The sequence below is a fragment of the Citrus clementina genome, unplaced genomic scaffold (genome assembly GCF_000493195.1).
Source record: "Citrus clementina cultivar Clemenules unplaced genomic scaffold, Citrus_clementina_v1.0 scaffold_6, whole genome shotgun sequence".
Taxonomy (NCBI): domain Eukaryota; kingdom Viridiplantae; phylum Streptophyta; class Magnoliopsida; order Sapindales; family Rutaceae; genus Citrus; species Citrus x clementina.
Window position 1 is genome coordinate 12,544,698 of NW_006262139.1, and position 13,073 is coordinate 12,557,770.

At 32.9% G+C, this 13,073-nt stretch overlaps 2 protein-coding genes across 2 annotated transcripts; both read left to right on the top strand.

The window, feature by feature from the left end:
- The first annotated feature begins 2,323 nt into the window (after window positions 1–2,323).
- Window positions 2,324–2,827, top strand: LOC18039381 (uncharacterized acetyltransferase At3g50280). Its single transcript, XM_006428914.2, has one exon. It carries the CDS (start codon window positions 2,416–2,418, stop codon window positions 2,797–2,799), a length of 384 nt encoding a protein of 127 aa, XP_006428977.1. The 5' UTR covers window positions 2,324–2,415; the 3' UTR covers window positions 2,800–2,827.
- Window positions 2,828–7,003: 4,176 nt separating this feature from the next.
- On the top strand, window positions 7,004–8,907 carry LOC18039382 (uncharacterized acetyltransferase At3g50280). Its single transcript, XM_006428915.2, has 2 exons — window positions 7,004–7,377; window positions 7,463–8,907. The coding sequence occupies exon 2, from the start codon at window positions 7,481–7,483 to the stop codon at window positions 8,825–8,827; it is 1,347 nt and encodes a 448-aa protein (XP_006428978.1). The 5' UTR covers window positions 7,004–7,377; window positions 7,463–7,480; the 3' UTR covers window positions 8,828–8,907.
- Window positions 8,908–13,073: the final 4,166 nt, after the last annotated feature.

Genomic DNA, 13,073 nt, shown 5'->3' on the forward strand with positions numbered 1-13,073 from the left:
TACGAATATTTACTCTAACCAAATTAATTATATAAAAATGTAGAAAATAAAAATGCAATTCAAATACAAGTTATATATTCCTCTAAAAAAAAGGTAAATTAAAATCTTAAATTTATTAAAATCTCAAGTACTTAAATAGCATGCTTAAATAAATTAAGCAACTAAAATTTTATATCTTTTCAATTTTTAAACAAGTATTATTTAAAAAAATAAATAGCACACAACTTTGAGCTTGCTTCAATTTGTAGAAAACAGCTTCCCTTTAGCAAAGCAATTTCTTCATTAAATTTCTCAAACAACATGAGCTATGTCAAATAGAGCTTCATTGTTTAAGGGACAAGAGAATTTTAAAATTAATGATAACATACAAATAACTAATAAAATTTGATAACTTAATAATAAAATTCAACTTTATTGCCTTAATTAGGACAATAACTTGACAAAATTGACTTTGATATTAAGGTGAAATTGGCTTGGCCGTAAAGTGACTACTGATATTTGTCTTTCGTTAGTTGTTGATCGGTGGAAATTGGAATAAAAGAAGAAAATGGAACTTGAACATTTGACTTAAGTATCAATTAATATTTATATTTTTTAAAAATATCTTAAAACAACCTTATAGTTGAATATATTACATTCTTACCTTTATTTTTTCTTTCTTTTTACAAAAATATCCTCCTAATAATATTCTTGACATTAATTAATTTATTAATAAGAAATTAATTAACAAGTACTTATTTACTAGTAAATTAACCAATAAATATTAATGTGAAAGAATTATTTTTTTTTATTTGTACAACAAGTTTACTAATAATTATTTATAAATTAATTAATATCAGTTAACTTAAAGTAAATTTTATACAAAAATACCCTTGCAATAAAATTCTTGGGAATATCTATAAAAAAATAATTTATCAAATTAACTTTAGAAGTAACATATAAATTTACACAAACTTTTATATTATCATTATCATTATTATTATTATTATTATTATTATTATTATTATTATTATTATTATTATTATTTTACTTTTAAGATTAACTTAGTAAATTAATTTTTTTATAAAATAATTATTAGTAAGATTGCTATAAGGATGTTTGACCCACTCAAATCAAATCCTACTTTTTAATTAACAAAAAAATTTACCAAAATTACTTTTTTAAAAATAAATATTGTTTTTACATTTTCATTTTTTAGTCTCATCGACTCTCTCTCTCTCACTCTCACAAAATTCATCATATTGAATTCTTGATCTTCTAAAATAAAACAGCAAGCAATTAATAAGAATTAAATATGCAGTAAAAATATAATGATTCGTATGGGGTTCATATCCGGAAAAACAGAATAAATTCATATCATGGGGTTATCATTGTTTCTCTAAATTCATTTTACAGCTAAATTTTCTTGCTATTCATGCAAGCAAACTTTTCACTTGCATATCAGATTGCGGTGGTGGTGAGGAAAAAAAACATTTGAAGGATAATTTTAAAAATAAAATGATTAATTGAATAACAGAAACTAATGAGATAAATTGAACGATCAAATATCATTTCAAAATAGATATTATTATTATTATTATCATTATTTATTTTTTAAATCCATACCGAGCTACAGCTCGGTGCACTGCTTCAAGTGTGCTCTATTTTATTACATTTTTAAGAACTTGAGTTGAACTTGAAATTGCCACTCTCTTAGTAAAAAATTTAAGAGAGTGGGTTCGAATCTCTACAATGGAAGGAATTCTATATTTCATATTTGTCATGAGTAAAAAAAAAATTAAAAAAAATATCAAAATTGTAAATGGAGAACATGAGAAATTTGAAATTAGCTGCAAAATGATACAGGTTCTTTTCAAGATTATAGTTGGACCTGAGCTGCTAGATTGTTTTCTTTCCCTTTCTTTTTGAGCTTTTGAGAAGGACAGGACAAAATTATAAACGATAAATCTGTGTTGTGGTACGAATTTAACGGTGTCTCTCATAATTAGGGCCCTCCTCAAAATACCTCGAGACAAAAAAAAAAACGACAAGAAGAATTATTTCATTCAAGTTTATGCGGTGATAATTCAAGATAACATTGGGGCAGGAGAAGGATAGTCAACAGCAAATTATCATCACAATACACGTGTCAAATAATTGCGAATAAACCCCGAAGAGAGGAAGAAACTCCAAATTATCGGATAATCATAGCAAAATGGTATTGCTTGCCTAGATCAGAAGTAATCTTGTATCATTTTTTAGCTTCCCCAAATTCTGTTTCTGTACACTGTTAAGTATTTTTCATCCTCATTTTCTTGTATCCATTATGCGTTATATCACCATTTATTCGTGTTAGGAATCGGAGTCAGACAAAGATTGCAACCGCCACTGCCACCAGAATATTTTGGAAATGCAGCTCAGGGAGAGTTCGTGTCCATGAAAGCGAGATATCAACTTGAGCAAGGGCTTGGAAATGTGGCATTGAAAATGAACAAGTTCATCGCTGCGTATACTGACGAAAAGATAAAGAACTTCTTGGAGTCTTGGGGAAAAAACCCTGAGATCCTAACATGGGATAGCCTGCCGATGAAGAATAATGCTTGCTTCGCAAGTAGCTCGCCGAGGTTCAATTTCTACGGTAACGATTTCGGGTGGGGAAGACCAATGGCAGTGAGGAGTGGTCCAGCGAACAAGGCTGATGGGAAGATCACCCTGTTTGCCGGAGTGGAAGAAGGGAGTGTCGACGTTGAAGCTTGCTTTTTGCCTGAGACACTGCAAGGTATGGGAAATGATACAGAATTCATGCAATTTGTATATTAACTGTTAAAAATCTTCCGTGCTCTGGAGCTTTGGCCATTAACCATTATATCAATGAAAGCTTACTTTTAAATACATTTTTTATGAATTAATGTAGATCAAATTTAGTATGACATGATTATGTTTCTGATCAAATGATGTATTTTCATTGATCATGTGAGAAGTAAAAGAGATTCAACCCGCAAGTTGCTTCTACCAAACATTGACTTTCCGATTATAGTCGTGCCTTGGCAAAAGCCTAATTAGGATTTCAATTAAAATATATCTAATTTTGATGTTTTTGAAAAATAAAGCCACGGTGAAATAATTGACATATTACATCAACAGTTAAGTGAATTTTTTTTTTCTTTTTGGGTATCATACGAAATACGAATGTAGATATAAAAGTTTTATAACGTCTTTAGCAACTTGCAACTTGCAGATATAGACTTTGTAAATTATTTTGAATGCTTAACATATTTCTTTTAATGTGATCAATAAAAGTTTTAAAAGCAACAGATTAATGATAAATAAAATTGTTTCATATTAAAAATAAATCTCGATGACTTGATAATCCTGTGAAAAGTTCCTTTCGTACTATCGATAGGAGTTAGAATAAGATTGCAACCATCACTGCCGCCTGACGAATATTTCGGAAATGCAATTCTATAAAGCGGGAGATCAAATTGAATATGTGGCACTGCAAATGAGCAAGATCATCGCTATGCAGATAGATGAAAATATAAGGGACTCCTAGGAGTCCTGGAGAGAAAACCCTGTGGTCTTAACATGGGAAAGCCAGAAGACGAAATCTTATTGCTTTCCAAGTAGTTCGTCGAGGTTCTATGAGAAGTGGTCCAGGGAATAAAGCTTATGGGAAGATCACTTTGTTTACAGGAGTGGAAGAAGGCAATGTCGACATTGAAGCTTGCTTTTTGCCTGAGACAAAGCAGGGCATGGGACATGATAGAGCGTTCATGCCATCTACGTGTTAACGTCTTTGGTGATCCTGAAACATTACTTTCTAATCATTCATTTACTCGTTATCACGGGTAAATGAATGGTATCATAATTAGTTAAAAATACACAAACGACAAAAAGTGAATTCATTACTATAACTATGCTTTATTTAGGCACCTCATGCAATAAATTATTTAATCTCAAAACTCAATTTAATAATTAATCCCATGCACATCTATCCGTTAGAGCATAACAACAAAATTTCTGTACTGGCATCCGCGGCAGAGCATAATAGCCGTAGAGAAATGGAAATTGAAAGGAAGGAGCTGGTAGCTTATAACTGTGATTCAAGTTTTTGCTTTAGAAAATTTTCGGCCCCGTCTAGTAAACCGGTCAATACCTCACGAGCTCATTAAACTATCAAATTTAGGGCCCAGTTTAATGGGCCTAGTTGGTTGCTGTGTTGGGTCTGGTTAGTCTCAACAAATACTGGTCGTAGCCTCGTAGGCAGTTCGCATTAGAGATTTATGACGATTGTAGTGTGTGAACGAGTAATAGAAAGCTCTATTTATTGGCACAAGGAGTAACCCTTGTGCGGTTGTGCCGATAAAAAGAGAAAAGTGCAGTGGGTTATATGAAATTAAAAGTAACATGTTGTTGTAAACACGATTAGAAAACTCCTGATTCACGTCATAAAAGCCTTTAACTCAACACCAAAGTATTCAGGGAACTACACTCATGGTTTGAATAGAAATGCACAACCATGGTTCTAATACCAATGGATAAAATAAATTTAAGCTTTACGGCAATGAATCCATTCAACATATTTCATAAGGGAGAAAGGCAGCATTTTATCTTGGTTGGCCATGAAAAAGACTTGCTGCTCAGCTTGTTTCTTGCCCGTTAACTCAACCTTATGTTCTTAGCTTCAATCTCAGCAGCGAAATCAAGCTCCTCATTCACTGCACACAAACAATTAGGAGAAAGGAGAAAAAGAAAGACAATGTATAGCGCATTTTAAAAGAAATGTTTAGAAAACAGTGGAAAACCTCTACAGAATTCTTAGTATTTTTGTCAACACAATACTTCTTCTTTTAAAGACATTTATGCCATAGAACAAAACCTTAGCCTACAAGATTTGTACACAGAGAATGAAAAAAGAACCAAGTAATTCATGAATCAAAGACATAGAGCAAAGAGGGGATAAGTAACGTAATTACGCACACGGAATTGGCACAGATGAACAAAGAACGAGTTGCAAGCTCTTTATTTATTTATTTATTTTGTTTTAACCATGAGGTATCCTGAGGAGGGCCCAACTATCATATGATCTCCCCACAAGCTTTACAACGAGTTATCATATGCTTTCTAACTCTCAAAGATTAACAAGTTACAGGCCTTAGAAACTGCTCTCGTAAATTCATTTTACAGCTAAATTTTCTTGCTATTCATGCAAGCAAACTTTTCACTTGCATATCAGCTTGCGATGGTGGTGAGGAAAAAAACATTTTAAGGATAATTTTAAAAATAAATGATTAATTGAATAAGGGGAACTAATGAGATAAATTGCAAATATCATTTCAACAAAGGGTCCGTTTACGGCTGCCCTGTAAACTATCTTTTAGCCCCTTATACTCCTAATTATTTACCATTTATTCATATGTATTATAAAATTTTCTGTATTGTAAAATTTCATTTAGTCTCTTACTCTTTGTTTTATTTCATTGAAACCCTTAGAGTATTAATTTGCCCTCTATAATTTTAAATTCTCAATATACCCTCCATTTAACTAAAAATATAATAATTATTAAATGGATTATAATTATAACTTTATTATAATTATAATTTTAAAATGGATTATTATTATTATTAACAAGAATAAAAATTATTATAATTAATTAATCTATTAAAAATAATTAATAATGATACAAAATAATAATTATAATAAAAATTAATTAAGGATTTTATTTGTAATTTGTTACAATTTAACTCATTCTGATTTTGATTTTAAGACAAAGTAAACACATAAATGGTAATACAACTCATTCTAATTACAATTCCTATAGTTCAAGTAGATAACTATTCTAGTTCTAATTTCTCATTTCGATTCTAACTCATTATGTTCCTAAATAATGTTGATTCTTATTTAGTGAATGCACTATAAAATTGTAAATCACTCTATATTCAATTAGATCACTCTATATTATTTACAAGTTATTCATAACTATTATGAATTTTATATTGTATTCACTAAACATGAATCAAAATTAGCTAGAAAATAATGATTTAGAATCAGAATAGCTGGAATCAAAATGAAGAAATTGAATCAAAATAATTTATTTACTTGAACTATAGGAATCGTAATTAGAATGAGTTGTATTACTATTTATGTATTTACTTTGTCTTAGAATCAAAATTGAAATCAGTTAAATTGTAACAAATTACTACAAAATCCTTAATTAATTTTTATCAAAATCATTATTTTGTATTTTGATTATTGTTATTGTTATTATTATTCAAAAATTAATTATTAATAATAATTATTGTTAATTATTATTAACAATTTCACTAAAAATTATTATTAATTATTGTTAATAGATTAATTAATTATAATACTTTTTATTCTTGTTGTTGTTAATAATAATAATAATCATCATCATCCATTTTAAAATTATAATTATAATTATAATTATAACAAAATAATAATTATAATTATAATTATAATCCATTTAATAATTGTTATATTTTTAATTAAATCGAGGGTATTTTGAGAATTTAAAATTATAGAGGGCGAATTGGTACTCTAAAAATTTTAATGAAATAAAACAGAGGATAAGTGACTAAATGAAATTTTACAATGTAAAAAATTTTATAATACTTATAACTAAATGGTAAATAATCAAGAGTATAAGGGGAGGAAAGATATTTTAAGGGCAGCCGTAAGTTACGTTAAATGTAACTATTAGGCGGACCCTTCAGCAAAGGTATTATCATTATTATTATCATTATTTATTTTTTAAATCCATACCGAGCTACAGAGCTCGGTGTACTGGTTCAATACTTCAATTGTGCTCTATTTTATTATATTCTTAGAACTTGAGTTAAACTTGAAATTGTCACTCTCTTTGTAAAATTTAAGAGAGTGGGTTCGAATCTCAAGGAATTCTATATTTCATATTTGTCACGAGTCACAAAAAAAAAAAAAAAAATCTAGAAATTGTAAATGGAGAATATGAGAAATTTGAAATTAGCTGCAAAATGATTTCATCCAGTCAAGATAAGACGGTGATCATTCAAGATAACGAATAGGTTCCTTTCAAGATTACAGCTGGACATGAGCTGACAGATTTTTTTTTTTGGTCTTTTGGAGCTCTTGAGAAGAACAGGATTATAAACGACAAGAAGAATTTTTTCAATCAAGTTTATGTGGTGATAATTCAAGATAACATTGGGGCACGAGAGGGATTGGTCAACAGGCAAATTACCATCACAATAAACGTGTCAAATAATTGCAGGTGCGCTCCGAAGAGAGGAAGAAACTCCAAATTATCGGATAATCATAGCAAAATGGTATTGCTTGCCTAGATCAGAAGGACTCTTGTATCAATTTTTTAGCTTCCCCAAATTCTGTTTCTGTACACTGTAAGTATTTTTCATCCTCATTTTCTTGTATCCATTATGCGTTATATCACCATTTATTTTCATCTCGATATTTGGTTTCAATTAGATCACCGGAGGAAATAAGATGGGAAGAACACAGATAATCTCAAAGAGCACCGTCTGTGCAGCAATTCACAGGGAACCAAACCTTAGAATCGATTTAACTCCATGGGATCTTAAGCTCATTCAATTTGATACCATTCAGAAAGGACTTCTCTTCCGCAAACCTCCAAATGATAACACCGATACCAGCAGCTTGAACTTGATCCACCACCTCAAGACCTCCCTTTCACGTACGCTAGACTACTTTCCCGCACTTGCCGGTCGCCTAGCCACCATCGAGCATCATGATGACAGCAACACAATTTCTGTTTACATAAATTGCAACAATGCCGGCGCAGAGTTTGTACACGCCACGGCCGATGGAGTCTCTGTCGCAGATATCATTTCACCTGTTTATGTTCCTAATGAAATTGTTTACTCTTTTTTCCCACTAAATGGAGTAACAAACTGTCAGTGTATCTCCGAGGCCAAGCCGTTGCTTGGGGTTCAAGTGACAGAGCTTGTGGATGGAATCTTCATCGCTTGCACTATCAATCACTCCGTTGTTGACGGCACTTCCTTTTGGCATTTCTTCAATTCTTGGTCTGAAATCTCACGGGGTTCTGATTGTATTTCAAAACTTCCAGTTCTAGAACGTGGGTTTCTCTCTGAATCAGAATATTTCCCCATTCGCCTCCCTCTCTGGAGCATTGAACCTTCCGGAACTCACACTCCACCGCCTAATTTGCGACAAAGGGTTTTCCACTTTACGAAGGAAAACATTGCAAAACTCAAAGCAAAAGCCAATGCTGAGATTGGTAGTACCAACAAGATCTCCTCTCTCCAAGCAATCCTTTCCCAGATCTGGCGATCATTTACTCGTAATCGATCTCTTGATCCTGATGAAGAAGTTCTTTTCATGTTAGGAATCGGAGTCAGACAAAGATTGCAACCGCCACTGCCACCAGAATATTTTGGAAATGCAGCTCAGGGAGAGTTCGTGTCCATGAAAGCGAGATATCAACTTGAGCAAGGGCTTGGAAATGTGGCATTGAAAATGAACAAGTTCATCGCTGCTTATACTGAAGAAAAGATAAAGAACTTCTTGGAGTCTTGGGGAAAAAACCCTGAGATCCTAACATGGGATAGCCTGCCGATGAAGAATAATGCTTGCTTCGCAAGTAGTTCACCGAGGTTCAATTTCTACGGTAACGATTTCGGGTGGGGAAGACCAATGGCAGTGAGGAGTGGTCCAGCGAACAAGGTTGATGGGAAGATCACCCTGTTTGCCGGAGTGGAAGAAGGGAGTGTCGACGTTGAAGCTTGCTTTTTGGCTCAGACACTGCAAGGTATGGGAAATGATACAGAATTCATGCAATTTGTATCTTAATTGTCAAAAATCTTCCGCGCTCTGGGGCTTTGCTCATTAACGATTATATCAATGAAAGCTTGCTTTTAAATACATTTTTTATGAATATTAGTAGAACAAATTTAGTATTACATGTTTATGTTTCTGATCAAATGATGTATTTTCATTGATCATGTGAGAAGTAAAAGAGATTCAACCCGCAAGTTGCTTCTACCAAACATTGACTTTCCGCTTATAGTCGTGCCTTGGCAAAAGCCCAATTAGGATTTCAATTAAAATATATCTAATTTTGATATTTTAAAAATAAAGCCATGGTGAAATAATTGACATAATATCAATATCACACCAATAGTTCAGTGACTTTTTTTTTTTTTTGGTTTTGGTATAATGTGAATGTAGACATAAAAGTTTTATATCGTTTATAGCAACTTGCAGATATAAACTTTGTAAATTATTTTGAATGCTTAACATATTTCTTTTAATGTAATCAATGAAAATTTTAAAATCAGTCGAACAGATTAATGCTAAATAAAATTGTTTCATATTAAAAGTAAATCTCGATGACTTGATAATCCTGTGAAGAAGTTCCTTTCGTACTATCGATAGGAGTTAGAATAAGATTGCAACCATCATTGCCGCCTGATGAATATTTCGGAAATGCAATTCTATAAAGCGAGAGATCAAATTGAATATGTGGCATTGCAGATGAGCAAGATCATCGCTATGCACACAGATGAAAATACAAGGGACTCCTTGGAGTCATGGAGAGAAAACCCTGCGGTCTTAACATGGGAAAACTAGAAGATGAAATCTTGTTGCTTTCCAAGTAGTTCGTCAAGGTTCAATGGCAATAAGAAGTGGTCCAGGGAATAAAGCTGATGGGAAGATCACTTTGTTTACAGGAGTGGAAGAAGGCAATGTCGACATTGAAGCTTGCTTTTTGCCTGAGACACAGCAGGGTATGGGACATGATACAGAGTTCATGCCATCTATATATTAACGTCTTTGGTGATCCAGAAACATTACTTTCTAATAATTCATTTATTCGTTTTCACATGTAAATGAATGGCATTATAAATAATTAAAAATACCCAAATGACAAAAAGTGAATTGATTACTATAACTATGCTTTATTTAGGCATCTCATGCAATAAATTATTTCATCTCAAAACTCAATTTAATAATTAATCCCATGAACATCTATCCATTAGAGCATGACAACAAAATTTCTATTAGAAATGGCAAAAGGTCGGACCAAGCACGAGCTCAACCCAATCAAAAAAAATTGAAACCCCACCCTAAATGAGCCCGACCATTACCCTATTGAAATAGTTTTCATAGAACTGATAATACCAAAGCTAAATAGCTAATGCCGACGGCAGAACTTGTGCCTAGTTGAACAGGTGCGTTGGCTGGCAGGCAAATGCAACAGGACGACGACAAAGGGCGGCTGGTTCACGTCGCAACGTTGCGAAGCTGAGTGCGATTAGAAATGGAGCAGACTGCAGGCAGCAGGCGAGAGCGAGACGAATGGAGAGTGGAGACAATTCGTGGCTGATTGGATGGTCGTTGGCTGGTTGGCGCGCAGTGAATGGTCACTATGTTAGCTGATGGGACGACGGCTAAGTGGCTGACTTAGGGTTTTGTCACTGATAGCTTTTGTGTATTGTGAATATGTGTAAGTGTATATGGTATGTGATTTACTGAAGAGTGAAGCGTGAATGTGTGTGTGATGCTGATGCACTGATCTATGTTGTGTGCGTGTGTAAAAATTGTGTTAGTTTTTTTTTTTAATAGGGTCGGGTCAGCTTAAGCCCGATCCTTACCCAAAATTTGATCGGGCCTAAAAAGTTTAGTCTGGACTCGATTTAAGACTCGAATATTTGATTTAAAGCGCAAAAAATTAGGATCGGGTCAGTCGGAACAAAAATAGGATCGGTTCAAATTACCAAGACTAATTTTTGTACTGGCACCCGTGGCGAAGCATAATAGCTGTAGAGAAATGAAAATTGAAAGGAAGGAGCTGGTAGCTTATAACTGTGATTCAGGTTTTGCTTTAGAAAATTTTTGGCCCGGTCTAGTAAACCGGTCAGTACCTCACGAGCTCATTAAACCATCAAATTTAGGGCCCAGTTTGATGGGCCTAGTTTGTTGCTGTGTTGGGTTTTGTTAGTCTCAACAAATAATGGTCGTACCCTCGTAGGCAGTTTGCATTAGAGATTTATGATTATTGTTATGTGTGAATGAGTAATAGAAAACTCTATTTATTAACACAAAGAGTAACCCTTTGTGCGGTTGTGCAGATAAAAAGAGAAAAGAGCAGTGGGTTATGTGAAATTAAAAGTAACAAGTTGTAAACGCGATTAGAAAACTCCTGATTCACGCTATAAAAGCCTTTAACTCAACACCAAAGTAGTCAGGGAACTACACTCATGGTTTGAATAGAAATGCACAACCATGGTTCTAATACCAATGGGTAAAATGAATTTAAGCTTTACGTCTATGATATTGTAAATCCATTCAACATATTTCATAAGGGAGAAAGGCAACATTTTATCTTGGTTGGCCATGAAAAAGACTTGCAGCTCAGCTTGTTTCTTGCCCGTTAATTCAACCTTTTGTTCTTAGCTTCAATCGCAACAGCAAAATCAAGCTCCTCACTCACTGCACACACGCACACACACACAATTAGGAAAAAGGAGAAAAAGAAAGACGGTGTATAATGGAGCTGCATTTTAAAAGAAATGTTTAGAAAACAGTCGAAAACCTCTACAGAATTCTTAGTATTTTTGTCAACACAAAACTTCTTTTAAAGACATTTATGCCATAGCACAAAACCTTAGCCTACAAGATTTGTACACACAGAATGAAAAAGAACCAAGTAATTCATGAATCAAGCACACAGACCAAAGAAGGGATAAGTAACATAAACACGCACACGGAATTGGCACAGATGAACAAAGAACGAGTTGCAAGCTCTTTATTATTGAAAGAAACGAGCCCCAGATCACTTGATCTCCCCACAAGCTTTACAACGAGCTATCATATGCTTTCTAACACCCAAAGATTAACAAGTTACAGGCCTTAGAAACTGCTCTCGTAATCAGCTTTTTATATGCCTAGCTCGGTCAACGAAAGCCAAAAGCTGTTATCGTCAGCAAGCTCTTAACAGACTTTCCCGCCAAAACTAAAGCACTTGGAATTCCACTTACTATTAGGTTCTAACAAAATGGTTTAGAAAAATTGAAACCCTTTCAGTGAAACTAGAGTTACTTGAATTCTTGCCCCCACATTTACCTAATTAATTGAAAGTACACGTTTTATAATAAGACTCCTTGTGAAAGAAAAATCTTAGTAATGAAGAAGAATTGGGCAAAATTAATATATATATATATATATATATATATATAGAGAGAGAGAGAGAGAGAGAGAGAGAGAGAGAGAGCTTTGTATTATGCTTAAATTGAGATAAGTTATTACTTCCATTGACTAAACCATTTGTTAGTGATGATTAAATGGTCGATAATTGTTGTTTAGTGATGAGAAACTGTGGATCTGATATGAAATTATGAATCTTACTCTTTAAGCACATGGACTAATCTGAAAATTTCTCAAACATGATAGAGACACAATAAAAGTATATAAAGTTCTAGCTTGGACTAAATTGAAATAGTTTCAAAAAAATTATGTATCTCGTAATTTAACCTACCATTTCTACTAAACGACATTCAAACTTGCTATTTTTGCGCGTTTCTGTGCGTTCTTTTGTGCATATATCATTATTGTGAAACAAACGCTTCCGTTATGAATTATATTGGGTACAAGTGAGAGCATATTGTGTTATATTTATAATAGAGAGTGAGTTGATGAATTCAAATTAGAGACGATAACCAACCTTTTCTTCCTATTGTACCTCGCAATTTAGGCTTCTATTTACCAACAAACGATGGTCCAATCAAAAATTATTTTCACCAAAGATAGGGGCCTTCATTGAAATTTATCTTGTTTTTGTGTCATTTATGTTTCGGTCCCTCAAGATTATTCTATTTATATTAATATGATAATATCCCTTCAAATTTATTATCTCTTTATTATGGCCGCAATTGAACTAAAATCTTAATTCAACCACTAGCGACTAATAAGTGATGGTGATTAAATAGATAAGTTTTAAAGAATAAATTTTATGAACAAAAGAGGAGGACCTTTTTTTAAGACTCATAAAACGTAATAATGATGTGGAAATTTAGATGGCCCAATCAACGTCCAT

Excerpts from the sequence above, each read along its gene's own strand:
- LOC18039382 (XM_006428915.2), top strand. The coding sequence starts at position 7,481 with ATGGGAAGAACACAGATAATCTCAAAGAGCACCGTCTGTGCAGCAATT.
- LOC18039381 (XM_006428914.2), top strand. The coding sequence starts at position 2,416 with ATGAAAGCGAGATATCAACTTGAGCAAGGGCTTGGAAATGTGGCATTG.